Genomic DNA, 22,941 nt, shown 5'->3' on the forward strand with positions numbered 1-22,941 from the left:
GAGTGTGTGTGTGTGTGTGTGTGTGTGTGTGTGTGTGTGTGTGTGTGTGTGTGTGTGTGTGAACAGAGCTTAAACTCAGAGCCTCATACTCCTGGCTCCTGTTTCTTCTTGCTTATGTTTGGTACGCTACCACTTGAGCCATGCATCCAGTTCAGCATTTTGCTTGTTAATTGAACATGGAATCTCACAGATATTCCTGCTTGGGCTGGTTTCAAACCATGATCCCTCAGGTTTCAGCCTCCTGAATAGTTACGATTACAGGTGTGAGCCACTAGCACCTGAAATAACAGCTACTTTTTATAAAGAACCAATTAAAACTCAATCACTTACAATAACTAGTTTCTTATTATTGCCATGAACCCATGTGCAAGGCAATGAACAGAGAGTGGCTAGTGTCTGTAAGTATGAAGTGCCTAGAACACATTTGTGTATAGAAGTTAACTTGTGTAGTGTTAACTTGATAGCAACATGCAAGGTAATCTGCAGAAGTTCAGGCCCAGCTACACCTCAACTGGATAGTCCCTTGATTATCCCAAAGTGATTTCCGGAGAGAAGTCTCGAGAAACTAAAAGCTATGGAAGAGGAGTGCCTTCCTGGCCCCTTCTGATGCATAGGGCAGAGCCAGGCACGAAGGCTTCCGTAAAGCAACTGCCTCAGGGCTCCAGAAGCAGCATGGCTAAAAGAAAGAAGCCTCACGTCTCTCTCTGGTAGGCATCAAACACCAACTAAATGACACTCATCGAAGCTCACACAGCACATCCTTGCTAGCTTGGGAAACAGAGTTCAGGATGCCAACAGTGTCTTCCTGTCTTCACTGTGGAAAAAAAAGCAGTCTCAAAACTCAGACTGAACTACACGTAAAAGGTTCTGTGAGGTCAAAAATCTACGTGATGGAATAGCACTGCAGGTCCTGGGCAGGTGAATAAAAATCGATGACACTATGGCATAAGCCACTCCTGAATTAAGGAGCCCATGGAAAAGGTGACATCAATTAAGCTCGTCATCCTGGCACTCCCTACACTCAGTCTGTTCCTCTACCCAACAGAACTCACTCTTGTCAGCCTTGAGCTCCAGACAAACCTGACTCTGCCTTGCCATCCTCTCAAGCCCACATCCAATCAGCCACAGGTCAAGACACCTCTACCTCAAAATACATCTCAGATCTGCACTTGCCTCCTCTTTTCCCTACCCACTAACACCAGTTTCATGAAAAACACCACCACCTCTGCTGGACACATGCACCTCCCAACTCATCTCCCTGATTCAGAGCTTTCTCTACTCCAGTGCATTTTTCCTACAGTAGCTAGAAGGATTTATTTTTAAGAGAGGGTACAATACCAGGGTTTGAACTCAGGGTCTTGAGCTTGCTTGCTTGGCCCTATACACTTGAGCCATACTTCTAGTCCTGCTCTTAGGAGATTAGTTTGGAAATAGAGTCTAGAAGATTTTTATGGCCAGGCTGGTCTTGAACCATCACCCTACAGGTGTCAATCTCCTGAGTAGCGAGAATTATAGGCATGAGCCACCGGTGCCGTCTTAAGACAGAGGATTGTGTACATAAGCAAACCTCATCACACCACTGGCCCTTCCATATTTTCCACTAGTTTTAATGACTGAGCTCAAAGTCCTTAGTCATGACCCCCAGGCTCCCCACGAGTAGGTGTGCTGCCACACAGCATCCCCACCTTCCTCACACACACACTACAGTCTACTGCAGTGACTTTTGCTTTGCTCTGAAATAAACCAGGTTTCTCTGTGCTACACCTTCTAATGAGACTATGCTTTGCCTGACTCATTTCCACACATCTGTCAGGCCCAAGGTAAATGTCACTTCCTTGGAAAGGCTTTGTTCAACCTTCATGTCATGTGAGCTACCCCTTGCCTCTCCTCAGTTTTGACTTCAAAGGGAACTAAAGTCTGCCAAGATGCAGGATGGAATTTGGGAAACAGGTTGCCACACTGAAGCTGTGAGAAATCATGTAACAACAAAAACAAAAAACCAGAAACCTACGGTTGTACTTGTAACTCATTAGTGGTTTTAGGACCAAAATTTGAAGTTAGAGAAAATTACATATTACATATGTCAGTGTCCTTCCTAAGTGGTTTTTTAATACTGGATATATGGAAGGAAGAGCATCCAATAAGAGAAGAATTCTGCCTATATTGCAAGCATAATTCTAAAGGGGACACAATGCAGTTCAGGTTAATCTTTCCTCCCACCTGATTGGGTCCTGTTTTCCTCCTGCTTCCCTCTAACACCTGGTGCATGTTTAACCTGGGGGTCAAATGTCCTCACTGAGTAAGAACAAACAGATAAAAATAATTTATATGGCTCTAAATTCAAATGGGAGAAGTAGCACATGTGTAACTATGCAGAGGCGCAGCTTTGTATTCTCTGCTGAGGAGGCTGGGAAGGGAAAACAACAAGAAAATAAACAGCATAAGAGCCACCTGCTTCTGGGTCTGGTGTTTGTTTACCTGATCACACATTAGGCTTCATCTCCACTGTCCATTTCAATCTCCATCTCTTCTGTATCAGCAGCCCTGGACAGGATGTCTGCCATCAGCGCCTCTTCCAATTTCTTGCGGACTTGTTGTACTCGTTCTTCCTGTTTCCTTTTCAAAAGCAGAAGAAAAAAACCTTGACAATCTGACAAGTAATCAAAATAAGAAACTACTGCATCTTACCCTGAGGTTTCTCTTTGTCTTGTTTGGTTTTTTCCTTTTGCCATACTTGCATGTGAACTCAGGCCTTGTACCTGCTAGGCATGTGCTTAAGCCATGCCTCCAGTGCTCGAAACTGCAACAAGAGTTCATCCTCACTAAAATAAGTCACTAAATACTTAAAACAGATTTTCTCCTAAAAAAGAAAAGGATGGTCTCAGACAATTAGCCCTTGTCTCACAGAGAATTCTGGAAGCAGTAGTTTTCTTTCAGTAACTTCTTCCTGTGTGAAGGTTTGCCTTTATTGCTATACAGAACAAGTAGACATCACCTGAAAACAGGAACACGAGAGAGGTCAGAGGCAAATGAGGGAGAAGCACCTTCTCTGGTGAGGCACTGAGACAGACAGGGCGTGCCGGGAGGAGGTCTGGCTCTTCATGACTTTGTTAGGAGGGAGAATTCCTGAGCTCCCGTGTCTGTAGACAACAGGTTAGCACAGAAGAGCCACAACTACATGAACTTCTGAACTGAACACAGAAACCAAAAAGCATCTATTCAACTGAGATAAGCAAAGCCATTCAAGATACCAGGTCACCTCTTGACTACCAGGACCAGGAAGGTGAACGTACTAATAAAGGCTCCAAACCATTAGACAGAAAATAAAACCCAGGAGGAAGAGCTGCCGGTCCATATTTCACCTTTTAAAAGCAAAAAAACTGAGACTAGCTCCCTGAAAGGGCAAGACGGAATTTACACCCAGAGCCAACTAGAGAAGCACAAGCAGGAAGCACAATGGCCTGTGAAAGCTTGCATCTGTCATCTGGCGATCCCGGAGGCAGAGGTAAAGATCACAGCCAAGTGTGAGACACTGTCTCCTAAACCAAAAAGGTGAGTGAGTGCCTGCACTGGCAGCTCACGCCTGTAATCCTAGCTACTCACGAGGCTGACATCTGAGGATGGCAGTTCAAAGCCAGCCCAGGCAGGAAAGTCCATGAGACTCTTATCTCCAATTAACCACCAGAACACTGGAAAAACCCAATGTAGAGCTCTAGCCTTGAGCAAAAGAGTTCAGGGACAGTGCCCAGACCCTGAGTTCAAGCCCCATGACCAACAACTACAAAAAAAGCTACGTGACTCAAGTGGAAGAGCATTTACTAAGCAAGTATGGGGCCCTGAGTTGAAAGCCCAATCCCTCCAAAACAATAAAGAAGAAAAAAAGGTGGGAAGGCTAGCTTTAAACAGAGAACAGGGGAGGCCCTCCTCCGAGAGAAGAAAGAGGATGAGGATGGCTGCAGAGGAGAGTGCAGAGCAGCACAGTGACAGGGAAAGTGAGGGCTCGAAAAGAAAACGTAGTTTTCTACCAGTCACTGAGGAAGACAGACTCCAGCCCGGCCCGGACCTGAGACACCACAAAGAAGCACAGCCACGATTGGAAAGCTCAATTACCCCCTGGTATAGTTAGTCCCTGCAGGCTCCTCAAACTGTACAGCTAATATTTGTTTTATATTTTAAATAAATTTTGAAAACAAAGCCAGGAAGCTGAGAGGCAGGGAGTATTTACGAAGTCGATCTGAGCTCTATATCTTCTGTCATAATAAAAGAAACTCAACAGACCTTTATATAATGGAGTAGGGTCACAGAGACAACATTTGCCCAGTGATTCAAAGTTTATGTCTCACTGGCAGAAAACAAGAGAAGGCACAGTTGCCCGGGAGTGATCCTGTAGGAAAGAGAGGGCAAAGGGAGCAAATGGCACTTTATCTTAAACCCTAAAGCCCACAATTAATTTTCTTGAGCAATATTAATTTTGATTAATAATTAATTTTAATTGAATATTATTTCTCGAACATAATTAACTGCCAATTTTGGAGCACTACTTCCCACGTTTATGGATGTTGAAATTTAAGTGCTTGCCACTATGGGAGGCAAGCACTAAGATGTTCCCCAGGAACCCCCATACACCTTGTATACACTCTGTACAATTTTACTCCTTAAAGGTGAGTGAAACTGGTAACTATTATGGGCTATCACTCCATGATTAGGTTACTGGTCAACTGATCTTGAGCTAATTAAAAAGAAAGCTCGGTACAGTATACATATGAATACAAAGCACATTACATATAGATGTGAATATAGCATAATGAAAAAAACTTTTTTTAAAAGGTGGAGAGAAAGGGATTAAGAAAGAAAGAACAACAGAAAGGGTGAATTTGATCCAAGAACATCATATGTATGACAAATCAAAATGAAAACACCCCTTTGTACAATTAATTTTCTCTAGTAAAAATGAAACACACATGTAAGAGCACATGCAGGGACCGGAGGACAAGGAATGTAGGCCGCCTTTCGAGCTGAAAGCAGCCCCTGTCCCATGGCCAATCAGCCTAACAACCACAAGAATGAACAAGTATATGAGCTTGAAAGAAAATCCCAAGCTCCTGAAGGCAACACGGTCTCCGACTTTGATTTCAATCTTGGGAGACGGGAGCAGAGAACCTGGAGATTGCTGACCTGGACTGCAAGTTCACAGATGGCTGTAATGCTTGTGAGAATCTGTTATAAACTATTAGAAAACAAATTACCCATGGATGAAAATATCAACTTTGCCGAAATACATATACGTAAAGTTGGAATCTTCAGATGGGTGTTCATTCTGGCAGCACATAAGATAAAATGGAGCACAGCGCACAGGAGGATGGCATGCCCCTGTGCAAGAATGCTATCTTTGATCAGAGGTTTGCAAGAAATCAGCATATTGACTACATAATGAGAGGAAGCATCATAATTTCATCTGCAGTCAGTTATTTGGAACCCACATTAATTCAAGAAGGAATATCTGCTTAATAATTTCTGCTCAAATGATTAAATCAAATGAATAATTTGTTAGGGAACTTTACCAAAACGGGAAATAGTCCAGAGCTGGCTTTTGATAATTCCCTCTACTGTCGAAAGATCTGTGGCAGACCTGGCATGCCCAGGGTATCAACCCAGTAACAACCTGTAGAGTCCCTACTGCTCACTCTGTGCTCATCCCAAGACAGAAAAGCACTTGATTCCCATGTAATTTTCTTCCTCAAAAATAAGAATAAGCCCAAAAAGCAAGATGATTTGACTTTTCATTTTGTTATTCTAATTTTTCCAAAACTGCAGATCATACATCTCATGCAATCAAAGCATATGAATACAACTTTGAACTCATTTATACCTTTGCAAAAGGAATTACTTTAAAACCCAAGAGAAGCTTTCTAATTATAAACCTAGACAGACTTGTGCATTTAGAAACATTTTATATCAACTATTTATAGGTTTAGAACAGAATACAAATTTTATTTTTAATTATGATTCAAAAGTGCCATCTACTGGTTTCTACTAGGAATAGTACTCCAGTACTGAAGCTCATAAATCCTAGATTCTACCCATCTGAGCCAGATGTTTTCCTTTTACTGTTTATTTGCTGTTAAAAATCTAAATTGTGGCCCAGCATTAGAAGAAATAAAAGCTGTTAATACATGCTAATACATGTTGCTTATATCCTTTCTTATCCTGACTGTTTTACAGCTTTACCCTTAGCTCTTTTTCATTTATTTCTCATCTTGCTATAATTGTGTATGTGTGTGTGTATAAATGTGTATGTTTAACTTAGTAACTACCTTATACTTTTCCTTGGAACAAAGTGAAGTACAGATCAATCTCTAAATTGAGCTCAAGAGAAGTAAACATAATGAGGAGAACTAAAGTGACCTCTGAAAATACAACTGAGCTTAAAGGAATATGGTTATGGCCATCATCTCCTTTAAGGAGAGTTGGTTTGTAGACAAACAAATGTACATGAAGCAATTATAAAAGGCATGAAGAAAAGGCTGAAGATGTAGGTCAGCTTTATAGTGTTTGCCTTACATGTGGGGGCCTTGGGTTCAATCTCAAGAAAGAAAAACAAAAGCAAAAACAAAAAGAACATACATAAAGACCTGATGAGTCTGATTAGGCCAGAAGTTCAGAAGGCCAAATTAGCAAAAAAAAAAAAAAACACTGCAAAAATGAAGTGTAGCGAACATAATTGATCTGGCCATAGATGCTCTTGTTGATATCTCTGATATGCAGCACTGTCCATCTTTTTTGAGCATATCTTTCTTACAAAAGTCTAGTATTACTTACCACTAGTTCGACTTTTAGAGGACTGGTGTATGCATCATAAGGTATCATGGAGATGAGACCTAATCCAAATACAAACTTCACTTGTTTCATGTAAATCACAGACTGGAGATAATTTAATACACCATTTTTAAATAATTTAATACCTGAAACAAAGCTTTATAGTACAAAATTTTTCACTTGTATCATTGTTTTGGAGCTCAGCTTTTGTAGCATTTTGGATTTAACTTTTCAAAGAAGGGACGTTCAACTTATGGAGCTAAGTCTCACGTGCAGTAGAATATTTATCCACAAGCAAAAACCAAGTTTTCCAAGTCAAGGTAAAGTACTTTACCTAATGTCTTCATCTGTGACAATGAAAGCTTTGCAGAGGGGCTGAGATGTGTTTAGCCAAACAGCAGGGTTCTTTTCTACAGCTGGGGAGATTTGTCCTGTGATTGGTGCGGAGCTTGTGTGCAAAGCACTGGCAACAGCAGATAAAAGGGTCTCATCATTACTCCCTGGACCAACTCCTACAACAAGAAAGAAGCACCACTGAGTGGAAGATTCCCACTATGCTGAGCAAACCCCACATGACACAACCGATAGTTGTGTTCAGTGGGATCACCTATTTAAAATGAACATAAGCCAAAGCAACAAAGAACAATACATGAGTAGTAAGTACACTAACAAGGAATATTAAAATAACAGTAACAAAAGAATTGTGTTTTAAATTAAACTTTTCAATACATTTTCCAAAGTGACTAAACTTGGGAAAAGTCAGCCACATTTCCTCAAAATAGTGAAAACTATTTAAATAATCTGAATCCATTATAAAGGCACTATATTATAACAAGTATCCCAAATAATAAATCCTATAATAGTTTCACCTTGTATTTTGGACATTAATTTCCAGCAATGCTTCAACGATTGTTTTGTTTCAGAACTTGAAAGAAAAAGGCAGTAAAGCATACTACTCCTGCAGCTTCACCAGCCTTTTCAGACTTATAGAGTCAACACTTGCACATCTTGACTATTTGTAGAAAACCAGCATCGTGGCAAAATCTAAGGGAACTGTTTTAAAGTTCTAAACTTACTTAGTTAAAGCAATAATTTTCAAGAAGATGAAACAATAGCCCGACTATAAATTATAAGGCTCTTGATCAATGTAGAATACATCAAGATTTAGAAGGCAAAGTTGTAACAGAACAGTAATGCTTCCTTAGCACTTGGAGTTATCATGATTGGCAGATCCCATTGGCTGTTGTTAGGGACCAAAGTGCAAGTTCCCTCTGCTACGTACAGCAGCAGCTTGTGGAGAGAATGACAGAAAGAGAACTGTTAGCTGTTCTTTTGGCAAGAGGATAAGAGAAAGAGTAAATGTTGGGGCTGGAGGCTACTGTAATCAAGAAGCTTGAGAAACTCCATCTGCATCTAGTGTTCATGCAGCACAGACAGGCAGCCCAAGCACACGATGAACCTATCCTTGAGCCAAAGGTTTCAAGCATTAAAAAAGACAATGTGCAGTAATATGTTCATGGAAGTAACCCTACACCATGTAGAGCTGCCATGTTCATTTTCCCTTCACTACAAGAGGTGCATCAACCAGCAAGAAACATGGACGTGAGTCAATTCATCAACCAGCAAGAAACATGGCCATGAGTCAATTCTGAATCCACAGACTCAAGCTTGGCACACAGTAGGTACTTAATAAATATCTGCTCAACTAAACTTAGATAATACCTTGAAGACCTTTAGGTAGTTCCATGGTTTTTATAATTTGTTCTGTTACATCTGATGCACTAAGTCCTTGTAGCCTCTTCTCCCAGAAAAGCTGTAAGGCAAAATATCACTGTTAATAGATACATTCTTGACACAAGAAAGTAGCGCATCGATGCTGTTGAATAATGAAATTTAAACCATTTTGATAGTTTCCTATAATTCTCTCAACTTTTCCTTATAACAAGCTACATAATGCTCAAACATGAGTTACTTCAACACACCATAACTTTTTGTTTTTTTGATTTTGGTGCTAGTCCTGGGACTTGAGCCAGGGTCTGGGTATTATCCCTGAGCTTCTTTTGCATAAAGCTAGTGCTCTACCACTTGAGCCAAAGCTCTGGCTTTTTTGGTTCTTCATTGTAATCTTACTGACTTTCCTGCCTAGGCTAGCTTCAAACCATAATCCAAACATGAGCCACCAGCACCCAGCATAAATCTTTTAGGTGACATTACTCAAAATATGTTTTGTTATTTTGTGCAATCGATTTATTTTATAGTATTACAAATGGTTTATGCTATATACCATAGTCAATTTTTATAAGGTATCTTCCAAAGAATATAATTTGATTTAAAGCTCATGTGGCATGAAATTTTAATGTTAAACTTATTAGGGAAAAAGAATTAAGACAAGTATCAGTCTCTGTATCCAAATCATTAAGCAAAAACCGAGCCTACATAGGTGATGTTTCTAAGACAATGATGCCTACCCCTTCAGCACACTTTACAGGGGAAAAAAGGGACCAAATTTTTTTTTGGGGGGGTCCGGTCGTGGGGCCTGAACTCTGGGCCTGGGTGCTGTCCCTCAGCTCTTCAGCTCAAGGCTAGAACTCTACCACTTGAGTCACAGAGCCACTTCCGGCTTTTTTCTTTTTGCTTATGTGGTGCTGAGGAATCGAACCCAGGGCCTCGAGCATGCGAGGCAAGCGCTCTACCACTGAGCCATCTTCCCAGCCCCCAAATTTTTTTATTAAATAGAAGCCTTCTAAAATAGGTCAGTACTATCTGGCTTTTACACTGGCTAACCTTCTCCCTGTTACAAAGGGGTAAGTCACACCTTAGTTGTTCAGTGGCCCCAGGCCATCATTTGGATATGTATGAGTATACTAGAAGGTTCTTCATTCCTTAGGGGGCTACTGAGGTATACAATCGTTTATCCAAATAGCTAAATTATCCATATAGCTGTGTTTTTTAATTTTTTTGTCCTTGTTACACTTTAGTCTTTCTAATTAGCCACTATTTCTCATTTACATCATTCATTCAGCGTATATTTATTGAGTTCCTACTATGTGCTATGCATGGCCTGTGGGTGCAATAGCCAATAAGGTAAATCTTGCCCTCATGCTCAAGCCTTCTTTCTTTTCTAGTCAGCCTCATATTTACTGAAGACAAAGGGGAGCGGAGGGGAGATTCTGGAGACTCTCTTTCTGGTATCTTAAATCATGGGTTAAAGACACACAGTAATGTGTTACAGACTGCAAACAGGAGTGACTACACTCAGCATAAGGATCTGAAAGCCCCAAAGCCCACAAGAGGCATGACTTGGACATGTTCTACAGCTTCTTCAGAAGCTTTGTTCCCCCTCTGCAAACAAAGCAAGGACTTTCACGTCAACATGACTGGGAATTAAAGAAGCACAGCACCTGTCACATAGGCATAAGGCTATATGTTTCCTTCCAGCAAATTTTGGTCAGTCTTAGGAATAATTGCCTCCAATGAATTTAAAGATATGGTAGTATAACTATAGTTATTACAGAATAGCAGTATAAAAAGGAATAACCAGCAACAAAAAGCTTTCTGTCCTCTAAGTACCTTTCGTGTACAGTTACATTTCCTTTTTTCTCCCTACAAATTATATCACCAGTGAGAAGAACATTAATCTTCAGAATATCAAGGGTTGAATTAAGATAATAATTGATGAATGTAATAAATATCCCTTAATAAATATCCCAAGAAACCCTGCTTACTATTTACTCTTTGGTAGAAAAATGTTCTTTTTCTTTTGAATACCACTGTATTTATAGAAAAAAGCAAAGAAAACAAGTCATTTAATTTCTAATCAGAATAGGAAGACCTCAGAGATGTATATATGAGAATGTATACATACACACTCAGTCCTTTATGGGATCTGCATATATTTTAACCAACTACAGACCAAAAATATTCAGAAAAAATTGTGTCTATTGAACACTTACAAATGTTTTCCCACTGTCATTAGTCCATAAACAATTCAGTGTAACAACTACTTACATAACATTTACACTGGATAAAGTATTACAAGACACTTAGGCATAATATAGATGGGAGGATATTCACAGATAAATGCCAGCATTATGCCATTTGCTGAAAGAGATCTGGGTATTTGTAGATTTTGGTATCAGCAGAGGGTCCTGGAACCAATTCCCTGAGGATACTGAAGGATGACTTACAATATAATTTGATTTTCAAAAATAAATCAACACATTAAAAAATAAAAGCATGTGAACTGTGAACATACATGATTGCCAATATTTTATATCTAAAAATTCTAGTTTCGGTTGTTAAAGGATTATTTTTGCTCCTCTCCTTTTCAGGAGAGGAGAGGGCCTTCTGGAAGTTAAACTAGGCTTGCATGCTTGAGAGGCGGGCACTCTACCACTTAAGCCATGAATACTTCCAACCCAGCCCTGCCATTTTTACTTCTGTTACTTTTGTCAGTAGGAAGGAAGGTAATACAGAAAGGGAAATTTTGCAAAGTAAATCTTCATTTAAAATATGAGTATAATAATCTCCAGATTTCATCAAGTCCCAGTAGCACGGAGTGTCATTTGACTGACACCCCTAAACTACAGTTAAATCAGAATCTGATAAGCCTGGGCAGACTTTGCTCAAGTTCTTTTGATATTGAGCATCACCTACAGAGTTCAGTAGCAGAAAATATGGAATGCTATGCCAAGAAAATAGGTGTGTGTGTGTGTGTGTGTGTGTGTGTCCTTGCCCATCCATTCCCAGGGAAGTATAGGGAATGGGAAAATGTTAGAGAGGGAAGAAGGCTAGGATGAAAAGAAAACAGTAAGGCAAGGCCACTTCCTGATTCACATCTCTCTATGTTACTAATTCATTTTTGCTCTATACCCATCTTATCAGTCTCTTCTCCATTTTATTGTTTTCAAGGTGTTGTAACAGGGCTCTCTATATTGAAAATGCACTTAAATTTACATAGGGGCTAGGAATGTGGCTTAGTGGTGCAGTACTCGCCTAGAATGCATGAAGTCCTGGGTTCAATTCCTCAGCACCATATACACAGAAAAAGCCAGAAGTGGCACTGTGGCTTAAGTGGTAGAGCGCTAGCCTTGAGCAAAAGCAGCTCAGGGACAGCGCCCAGTCCCTGGATTCAAGCCCCAGGACTGGCAGAAGAAAAGAAAGAGAGAAGAAAAGAAAGACTAGGGCAGCTAGTCTTTTCAACACGGTGCTAGTCAGTTGCCAGAGAGCCCTGAAAAGACAAGGCTACAGGAATAGCCATTAGATTGGGTGGATGAAGCAGGAGGCACTTCCTTGGAATTTAGGATTATAGTCTCTGGTTTTTAATAAACCCATATTTAACCCAGAGGAGACAATGACCAAGTTACAGTTCATTCTTTTCAGAGAGGTTCAATACACACTCCCTCCCTTCCTCCAGGACCACTCTACTTTATTACATTGTCACCATTTCTATCCAATTGTCACAAAATATGCCCTTATCACAAAGATAAAAAAACCTCTCCTCAAATTCTATGATTTTTTTCCATCTTTTTTCATTAGCTTTGTAGCCTTCTTTGTAGCCACTCTGTAGCCTTCAAGCCTTTAGAAAAAGTACCACAGGGGACATGTCTTCCTCAGCCTAAGTCAAAAAGCTTCCCCAACCATCCAAAGGTCAGACTGTATCACTGACAGCACGACTCTCTCCAGCTATGGAGGTCGTCCTGCTTCACCACAGGTCCTGCTCTCTTGCAGCACACTCTATCCTGGAAACCCAACATCACCTGCCTAATCCAATGATGTGTCTCTCTCAACTTAATCTTGTCATCTGATATGACTTCAAGTATTCAATAAATACACCAAAGGAACAGTGATTTAACAATTGCATAAAATCCAAAAATGTGTGTGCTATCATTCTTGGTTATTCCATGCCTCTCCAATCCACTATTAGAAAACTAATAGTTCTCGCATGTACATCACCTTCTATTGCTAATGGTCTAGGCAATATCATAAACTGGTAAGAGAGAAACAGGACAGGATTAAGTCATCTAAACTCACAAAAATGTCTAAAACATTGATGGGGCAACACACTTCTGGAGAAAGCATCTTAGTGGTCAGTAGAGCTAGTTGTGAGCCTTCCACCTCACAGCTCTCTCCACATAGGACATCACACAGGACATCAGGGAGGCCCCATGCAAGTGCTTCAGCCTCTCTGTCTTAGCCTCCCAGATGACAAACAGGACGGTATATCACAAAAGCTGCTGCTTCAGTGAGATGAGCCGGCAAATTTATTTACTAAAAGTAAAACTACCTCAGAATACAACTGGTGCATTTTCATGAATTTGGTCATTGGGAAATTTGTCAACTTACAAGAAGAGAATCAGAGAGAAAAAATAAGGATCACAAAAACAGAAACTCCTCACAACCATATACAAACACATACTCATACAACAGATCAAAGTTGATCATGTTTATTATTACCCTCCATCAGCCTGAACTTATTAATATGTACTACAAACAGATTTGTGTTCTTTGCGAAGTCAGGACAGCTTGCATCTTGGCAAAACATACAAGCAAAATATTTTGCTAGGCAAAAAACTATATACTTTGCTAGGCAATTTAATAGTTGAGAGTAACTGGCATTAATTGGCATCTCCTACTCTCTAGAACTCTGCTGGGTGGAAAATAAGCAAAACTCTGTAATAACTGCAATAATGAGGACATGAAATTATCCTTAATTCAAAGAATCTAGGAAGGCTTTTAGAAAGAAGTAATTCTAGAAAACTGTGTAAAATATTTTATAGGCACACAGAAGAGGAAACAATACTTCTAGCCAAGGAAACCGCTTAAGCAAAGGCCAGTGTTTCTAAGTAATTTTATACTGAACAATAACCAAGGCAGTTTGTTTTAAATATTATTTTCTAAAGTCTCACCCTCAGAAATTCTGTCCTACAATTTGGATTTGTTTTATTTAGTTTATCTATCTATCTACAAATACCCAGGTGATTCTGATACAGGTATCAATTATCTTGGATTGAGAAAAACTGGTTCGGTTTGAAAGAGAATGGTAGTACACACAGAGAGGTAGTATCCTGTAATTCCTGAGTTTTAATTCTAATTATACCAGAAGAAGTAGAAATTATTCTAGCATGTTGGTTGTAAAAGACTGTAGGATGATACTAACCTTCCTACTCTTTCATTGCAGGAGAACATGTATTAAAATGCATTTTAAAGTCTACCCATGTTGGGTACCAGCTCAGGCTATAAAGTAATGGTGGTGGTAGAAAGTGGAAAGGAGAGTAGAGTAGAGAAAGAAAACCTCTACACCATGCACAGTACTTAGAGAAATGGCTGTAATACAATTGCATCCTGTCAATTTCTCAGAAGGAGCAGAACAACACAACACAGTTCTGACTGGATCTATATAGTACAGAGGAGCCTTGCTCTAATTCCTTATTAAAATAACCCAAGAAGTTTTCCTCCTTGAAGCTCCTCACTGGGAGGAACCATGGAAAGAAGTGTGGATAAAGAACCAGGAAATCCCAGGGGCTGACAGAGCATTACGGAAGAAGAGACAGAAGCCTAGAGAAGATCAGAATGTTGTTCTATTTCTACTCCAGTGGAGGATATAGACAGCTTTTAATTAAGATTTCCCAAAAGTATAATTTTCCTCCTATTTTGAGTCTACCCATTTCTATATTGTGATCACAGTACAGACTTTAGAAAAACCTCAAAAGGGCTTTGAGTTTATTTCACAAATAGAAGATAGGAGAGAATTGGGAAACAGAGATGTTTCCATGTTACAATAAGTCAAGAAGGAAAAAAAGCCCTAAGCAGTCCTGGAAATCTAAAGCAGCGTTTCTCAATCTTGGCAGTATAGACACTTGTGGTAAATACATAGCAATTTCCTTGATCTATACTCATTAGATGTCAATAGCACAATCCCAGTTGTAACAATGAAAAGTTGTCTCTGGTCATTGCTAAACATCTTTGGGTCTTGGGGGGGGGGGCAGGGAGAAACGAGAGAGAGCGGGGGGGGGGGAAGACAAGATATTTACAATTAGCAGAGACCCAAATACTAGGAGGCATATACCACCATAACTATACTACCAGCTGCTTTCTCACTATCCAGCTCCTCCTTTATGGACTTTGTGAGACCCACCTAAGTAGCCTGACCTTAGTATCTCTTTTGCCCCTGCCAGACAACTAAGCAGTAGGAGGACAGCCAGTTACTGGTAAGTAAAATAAAGCAGAACTAGACAAACACAACTTGATAGGAACATGGCCATAAGCAGTAATTATTTTTAATAATTTAGAAACATTTCAGATTATATGCTCATTTATAGGCTGTTCTGAGATACTAAAACCATTATAATATTGTTTCTGTTGGAAGATGCAGATTTCCCAATATTTAAGATGTGAAATTTGGTATTACAACTCATAAGTTAGAAAGCAAGTTATGTAAGATATTAGAAGGTACTCTCTTAATTTGCTACAGGATCAGGGGTCATGCACATGAATCAATCTATCACACACTATTGAGAAAAGTGCCAGCCCAAAAGAGTGACTTCAAGGGTTCAAATACAGGTATAGCAATAATGCAGAACACACAGCAGAGAAGAACATCTTAATGTCCACAAATTCTTAGTACACAGTTATCACAAAATACACAGCTATCATATTTGGCTACTTCTAAGTTAAAGCTCCAGGGGGAAAACTGAACCACAAAAAAGTGCAACTTACTTCAACCCTCATAAATCATCTTAAAATGCATTTTCCATTTTGAAAATATAACCTCCACTAGAAGACAAATGCACTAACCATACTTTAGCACTGACATTCACTGACTAACGTCAATAGTGAAACAAGGACAGACTGAAAATTCCACTACGCCCAAACTCTTGCTTCCCTCTGTTAGTTGTAGATACCATAAGCTAAACATTAGCCCTAAACCACAGAGCCTGTACTAACGGACTCCACGCCTGACCCGAATCACCAGGTGCTAAATTCAAATATCCTGAATCTCTAAAAATGTCCTCCTTCCACCAGCGAAGGTGTCCCTGCATTCACAGGAGTAAGCAGTCTGCTGCCTGCTAATACTGTCCCACCTCAGGCCTCTTATAAACTGCTGTTCCAAAATAAACCCATATAATACCTGAGTTGTATCATTATAGTCAACAAAAACAACTTAAATATGATGGGCTACCAATATCAAAGGACCAACATGTACAACCTCTTATTTGTCATAGTGTTCTAGAAAAAAGGACTAGACAATGACAAGAAAATTATGATGCAAAGCAAAGCTTGATTCATGTGGTGTGCAAAGCACAATGTGATCTCCTGTTAAGGAAAAAAAAAAAAGACTTAAGAGAAAGGAGGAATAAAACAGAAGGCCAAATTCAGTTTGATGGAGACAAAGGAACTGGAATTATCTGCTGTGGTCATGTCTAAATGATGCCATGAATACTCTTTTTTTCCCTCTGGTTGTGGAGCTTGAACTCAGGGCATTGGTGCCATCCCTGAGTCTCTCTGTGGTCAAAGCTAGCACTCTACCACTTGAGCCACAGCATCACTTCAGTTTTTGAATGATTAAGTAGAGATAAGAGACTCATAGGGTCTTTTCTGCATGGGCTGGCTTCCAGCCGTGATCCTCAGATCTCAGCCTCCTGAGTAGCTAGTATTACAGGCGTAAGCCACCAGTACCCAGCCATGAATACTCTCTTAACTCACACATTGGCATATAATGCTTGTCAAATACCTGAAAGGTACAGTCATCGAATAAGACTTTCATTCATCATGCTTAAATTATTCATGTGTGTTGTCTCTCATTTGTGGATGTTAAGCTCAAAATACAAACACACACAATGATATACATAGAGACATCAGGTTTGCTAATGCAAAGTATATGTAGGAGTAAAACACGATAGTGTAAATTCTTTGAACAATTGACAGTTTAACAAAATGAACACTGAGAAGCTAAAACAAGTTTTGAATGGAGTTCTAGTATGAGTGGGGTGGGGTGGATGAATGGTAGAAGGAACAATCATAATACTCAATGTATGAGTGTGAAAAAGGAAGTGGGGACTTGTAACTGTAGGGAATGGAGAGATGGAAAGAAGAAAGGAGAATGATGGAGAGGTGACTCTGAACGAGATGCAGTGTACATATAAAGAGCTGTCTTAAATGTTAATCTACTCATACAAGCATTTGAAGATTAAAATAATTTTTTTCATTAGCTACTTCATAGAAAAGTTTGGAGAGTAAATTTTTATTGATACTAGGCCCATTCAGAGGCTGAAGCACAATCCTTCTCCTTTGTACTTGTCACTTCTCAGCACACTTGGAATTATTTGTTCAGTGTTTTACTTCCCTAACTACACTTGAGAGCATGGTTCAGGTCTAACTTCTTTGTCTATGCAACGTCTGTCATGTAAGTGCCATTAGATGTTATTGAATAAATTAGCCAGTTATTTCAAAATCCACTCAATTGGAGGAATTTTGATTTTCAATAGTCAGGCTTAGTTGCTCACCAGAAGAGAGGCCTTTCAGAAAAAGCTTTTTGAAATCAAATTCAATAGTGCACATTAAATACCTAAATTTTTATAGTAGGTCATTAATAGGTAATATTTCTTGTTTAATTCCAATAAAGCACAAAATAAAAATGTATATGTATTATTTAAAACATGACATTAAGTGACCTGTAGAATTAAAACTAGGTTATAAATCCTCAAAAGGGGAAGAGAAGGAAAGAGAGAGTTGAGGGGAAAAGAAGAGAAGGGATAGATGGAGAATTACTATACACCTATAGTAATTTTAAAAGTATAGTCTTATAAAAGAATACATAAACCAATAAAATGACCAGGAAAGACTAACATGCAAGCAGATCAAAAGAACAGCAAAAGGTTAAAAATACCACTTTCATAAAAACATTTTGTCTATGAGAAAGAACAGCAACAGCAGGGCACTGGTAGCTCATGCCTATAATCAATCCTAGCTACTCAGAGAGGCTGAGATCTGAGATCACTGTTAAAAGTCAACCCGGGTAGAAAGCTGGGAGTAGAACTGTGGCTCAAAATGCTAGAGCAATAAGTAGCCTTGTGCAAAAAGAGCTCAAGGACAGCACACCAAGCCCTTTTGTTCAAGCACAAAAAGAGAAAAAGAAAAGGAAAACAACTAGGCATATAGCAGAAATTCTGAAGTACCAAGAGAGATTAATTACAATGACAGAGCATACAAATGACTAAAACACCAAGAACAAACCAGACATGCTGGTGTACAGCTATGATCCTAGCACTCTGGAAGTTGAGGAAGGAGAACTTAAAGCTTGAAGCCAGGCTGCGCTGTGAGAATTTTGAGGGAAAGGAGTATGATGGCATCACTTGTGCTGCCCATGGATATACATCATGTAAACCTTATTTAATCTGTTTACCCAAAACTCTGACACTCTCTCTGAATGAATGTAGAGAGAAAACTGTGTTCATCTACCACTGTGGGACCTCAAGAAACAATGCCTAAAATTAACAAGAAAGCATAACCTATAATGCTCAACCTCTCTAGCCATAGAAGAAATGCAAATCAAAACAACACTAAGATACCACCTCACCTCAGTTAGAATGGCTATAATCAAGAACTCTACTAACAACAGATGCTGGAGGGGATGTGGACAGAAGGGAACCCTACTGCATTGTTGGTGGGAGTGTAAATTTGTTCAACCACTTTGGAAAGCAGTATGGAGGTTCCTCAAAAGACTCCTCATAGAGCTCCCCTATGACCCAGCAATCCCACTTTTGGGCATTTACCCGAATGATCACAAACAGGACCATACTAAAGCTACCAGCACCACTTTGTGTACTGCAGCATTATTTACCATAGCTAAGATCTGGAACCAACCCAGATGCCCCTCAGTAGATGAATGGATCAAGAAAATGTGGTATATATACACAATGGAATTCTATGCCTCCATCAGAAAGAATGACATTGCCGCATTTGTTAGGAAATGGAAAGACTTGGAAAAAATTATATTAAGTGAAGTAAGCAGGCCCCAAAAACCATAGGTCCCATGGTTTCCCTTATTTGCAATAACTAGTATATGTCTGAGACTAGCAGAAAAGGTCAGATAAGTTGATGTTAGGCAAAATGAATCCCAAGATAAGTATTCAAATTTTTTTCCATGTGATTATTTCTAACACATTTATAAGATGATTTCTTTGTTGCTTTGTATGTCCCTCCCCCAAGATATAACCCCTGCTTTCACTGTATTTGATATTGGTATAATTTGTGGAGGGGAAGGAAAAAAAACAAATCGTTTAAATAGGGATACAGGTGGACCCATTGCAACAATGAGATATACAAGTTGTTATGTCGAAAAACAAACTTTTCAACTTTGGGGCAGGGATGGGAAGGGATAGGAAGGGGAAACAACGGCGGAGACAACAATGCTTGATTAGAAATGTCCTCATTATCTTACCCATGTAATTGTAACTCCTCTGTACGGTGAAAAAAAAAAAGAAAGAAAGAATTCTAGAAACACAGGGGGGAGGGGAAAGAGGAGGGGAGGAAAGGGGGAAGATGGGAAGGGATAGCAAGAGGAAACTAAGGAGGAGGCAACAATGCTTGATAAAAAAATGTACTCATGACCTTGCTCATGTAATTGTAACCCTTCTGTATGGTATTTTCACAATAAAAAAAAGACTAAAAAAAAGAATGAACAACAACGGTTTTGTGAATGGTAGAAGACAAAATGTAGTAGTAAACTACTTTTATGAAAAATAAGTTTTTAATATTCACTTTTTATTTATATTTCTGGTTTTTAGAGAAGTGTAACTTTCCAAAAATATGGGAACCCTCACTCAAGACAGTTGTCACGTTTTTTAAATATGTAGAAAAATATATTAGATGTACATAATAAGCTATGTATACTTATTTTTTAATTCATACATAATGTTATAACTATAACATACAACAATAGCTCTTTCTTCCTCTATAAAAATGATTTGCTAATACATCAAAATTGATTTTTACTAAGTTTTTTATTGTAAAAATATAGTACAGAGGGGTTACAGTTACATGAGCAAGGTAATGAGTAAATTTCTTATCAAGGATTGTTGCCTCCTCCTTTGTTTTTCCCCTACCATCCCTTCCCTCCCACCTCCACAACTATACTCCCCCCCCCCCCATTGACTTTTCTCTCATGGGCTCCAACCCATCTTTTTTTTGGTCAGTTGTGGTGCCTGAACTCTGGGCCTGGGTGCTGTTCCTGAGCTCTTCAGCTCAAGGCTAGCACTCTACCACTTAAGCCTCAGCATCACTTCCAGCATTTTTTTTTCTGATTATGTGGTGCTGAGGAATCAAACCAAGGGCCTTATGCATGCAAAGCAAGCACTCTAACCCCTCTACCACTAAGCCACCTTCCCAGCCCCCAACCCTGGATATCCAATGATTACTTAACAATATACATTTTCTAATTCAAATCTCGCTATATTTTTAATACTGAGCTGTTTATAATACCTCCATATTCCTGTCAATTACGCCATTCTGCTAGTCAAGATAACTGAAAGAGTCTTCACACAGACACAGCTGACTATTTCATGACCAGAATAAAACTACCAACCAAAGGTTTTGGGTTTTTTTCAACAAACTCCTAGCACTAAGTCAGTCATAATACATAAAACAGACAGGGGAGTACGACCTCTGTCTGGAATGCCTGCCTCTCCTGTACCCTTCTCCTTTTGAAGACCATACATCCTCCCACTATAGGACCTCCTTCACAGGTCCTATAGTACATACTTTATGTGTGTCTGAATCTCCTTTCTCCCTATCACACTACATGGCAAGCCCCACAAAAAGCAGGGACTTTGTTCAAAATGTCTGGCATAGGCTGAAAGCTAAAAAAAACAAAAAAAAATGATACTTGAATAACTCAATTCATTAGCTCAATTCAAGAAACCCACATGAAAGATTGTCATATGACAGCAATGAACAGCCATAATAAAATCATAATCAGAAAAGGAGAAAGAGGATCTCTAAATCCAAATTTGATTAATCAAATATAGTAACATCTAAATTTGGCAGAGAAGATTCTGAAACAGCCAGCTGGAAAAAAGAACAACAAGAAATATGATCAGGGTTTATACAGATGAGAAAGTTGAATAGCCATACTCAAAAATCTAAAAACAGAGTTCTAAATATTATGAGTAAAGAACAAGACAAGAAAATGAGAAAAGTAAAATGAAAGTAAGTGAAAACCAAATCAAGAAGGATTTTGTAAGCCATGTTAAGGGGTTTGGAATTTATGCTAAAAACTTAACAACCACAGGAGTGGTGGGTCACACTGTCATCCCCACACTTGGGAGGCTGAAGCAACAGAGTCATAAATTCAAGAAACAGCCTTCACTACATAGCAAGATGTCTCAAAAAATGAATAAATAACACTAACAGCAAGCACCAAGAGTTTTCAGCAGAATAATACTATAAAATGTTTGTGTCCGAAAAGCTTCTGACTATAAAATAAAGACTGAATTGAAGGGAGGAAGACAGGAAGCAGAGAGATGAAGTAGGGATGGACAAGATAACATTCGTACACAGTCATTGGCTGAGATGTTTAGGATAAAAGATAAGAATAACCACGGATTACATGCATTTCTAAAGCCCAAAGAAGAAAGCAGGTTTCTAGGATATTAAGAGTTAAATAAGATAAATGAGAGGTGCTGTTGGAACTTTTAAGTGAACAATGCAGGGGCAGACTGGTGCAAGCAACATGAAGCTCAGGATAACAATGTAGATGAGAATCACTAAGCTGCAAGTGGTAATGAGGACAAATAAGGTAACACACAGAGAAGAATGTGTTGATACTCTGGGAAACTCCAACAGTTTAAAAAACGGACAGAGAAAAAAGAATCTAGTAGGATTGAGAAAAAAGAATGGAGGAAATCTAAGAAAGTCACACATACACACACACAGTGATACACACACACAGTGACACACACACACACACACACACACACACACACACAGATTCAAAGGCAGGGGTTAGTCACAGAGTACCTAGGGCCAAACCAGTTCAAGTAATTTAAGGTCTGAAACTTATCCATTCAATTTGTAAGGACAGCAATTTTTAGTTCCCACTACCTCATATAAAACCTTTATTTGTAACCAACTTATGCCCTCATGGTTTTCCTGTTCTCAAATAACAGCTTTAGAAATTGACTCTCTCAACTGCAGTATTCTCTAGCTTCTATTCCCTTTCTTAAATCCTACTCAATTTTCAACGTTTAGCATATGTCTCTTACCTTCTCTAAAGTTTACCCCCAAATTCCTACTAGAGTAACATCGCCCTTCTTATACACTCATGGCATTGGGTGCTGGTACAAGGCATCTCCCAAACACGCTCCAAAGTAATAAAGTAGGACGGCACATACTATATATTTTCTTTGCCGAGACAACCAACAATTTTTCTATCTAGAGTTAAGGAATATAATATCCCCCATATATTCTTAAACTGAACTGCATCTCAATCATAAATACACAATAGATTATTCTAAAAGTAACTCAGATTAGGAGGAAGTAAATGTTGCTAGAATGACAAAATGAACAGTATTTTGGGGGGGGTTACAATAACTAAATAGTGAAATACGTTACATATTTTGCAATGTCTTTAACATATTATATGGTTGTAAAATTTATGTTTCATCTGGAAGGTTTCTTACATTGTCAGCCATTTAATCTAAAAGAAAAGGCTGATTTCTGAGGGAGTAGTGTTAAGTTTTCTTATCTTTTTTTTTAAGTTTTCTTATCTTTTTGAAGAAAGATTAGCACACAAAATAAAAGGAAAAATATCTAATATAAAGTGGAAAATACAAATGCGTTCTTCACTGGCTTTCAATAAAGCAAAACAAGAATAAGCAAAGATTGAAGGGACAAGTTGGTTAGAAACAAAGTTTATGGGAAGTAGGAGCTGAGAATGGTCCATGTTTGTTAAGGTTTCCTTTACAAGTTTTTAAGTGACATCATTTGTTTCTTTATAAAAAAAATTTAGAATAGATCAAAAAAAATGTTCACATTACTCCTACAACATAAAGTGAATATTTTATATCTTGTAAGAAATATAAGCAATAGTCATAGACCACCAATCACTTTAAAAGGTAAGGCATT

At 38.9% G+C, this 22,941-nt stretch overlaps 1 protein-coding gene across 1 annotated transcript in view; it reads right to left on the minus strand.

Annotated features, from left to right (window-relative positions):
* Mbd2 (methyl-CpG binding domain protein 2) overlaps positions 1-22,941 on the minus strand; it is a 62,455-nt gene that overhangs the window by 1,621 nt on the left and 37,893 nt on the right. Inside the window, exons 5-7 of the mRNA XM_013018887.1 lie at positions 8,539-8,629; positions 7,151-7,328; positions 2,479-2,616 (exon numbers count right to left, since the gene is read on the minus strand). Of these exons, the coding sequence (XP_012874341.1) occupies positions 2,490-2,616; positions 7,151-7,328; positions 8,539-8,629 (396 nt within the window). The 3' untranslated portion in view covers positions 2,479-2,489. The remainder of the gene's footprint in view (positions 1-2,478; positions 2,617-7,150; positions 7,329-8,538; positions 8,630-22,941) is intronic.

This window comes from Dipodomys ordii, unplaced genomic scaffold (genome assembly GCF_000151885.1).
Source record: "Dipodomys ordii isolate 6190 unplaced genomic scaffold, Dord_2.0 Scaffold43, whole genome shotgun sequence".
NCBI lineage: Eukaryota > Metazoa > Chordata > Mammalia > Rodentia > Heteromyidae > Dipodomys > Dipodomys ordii.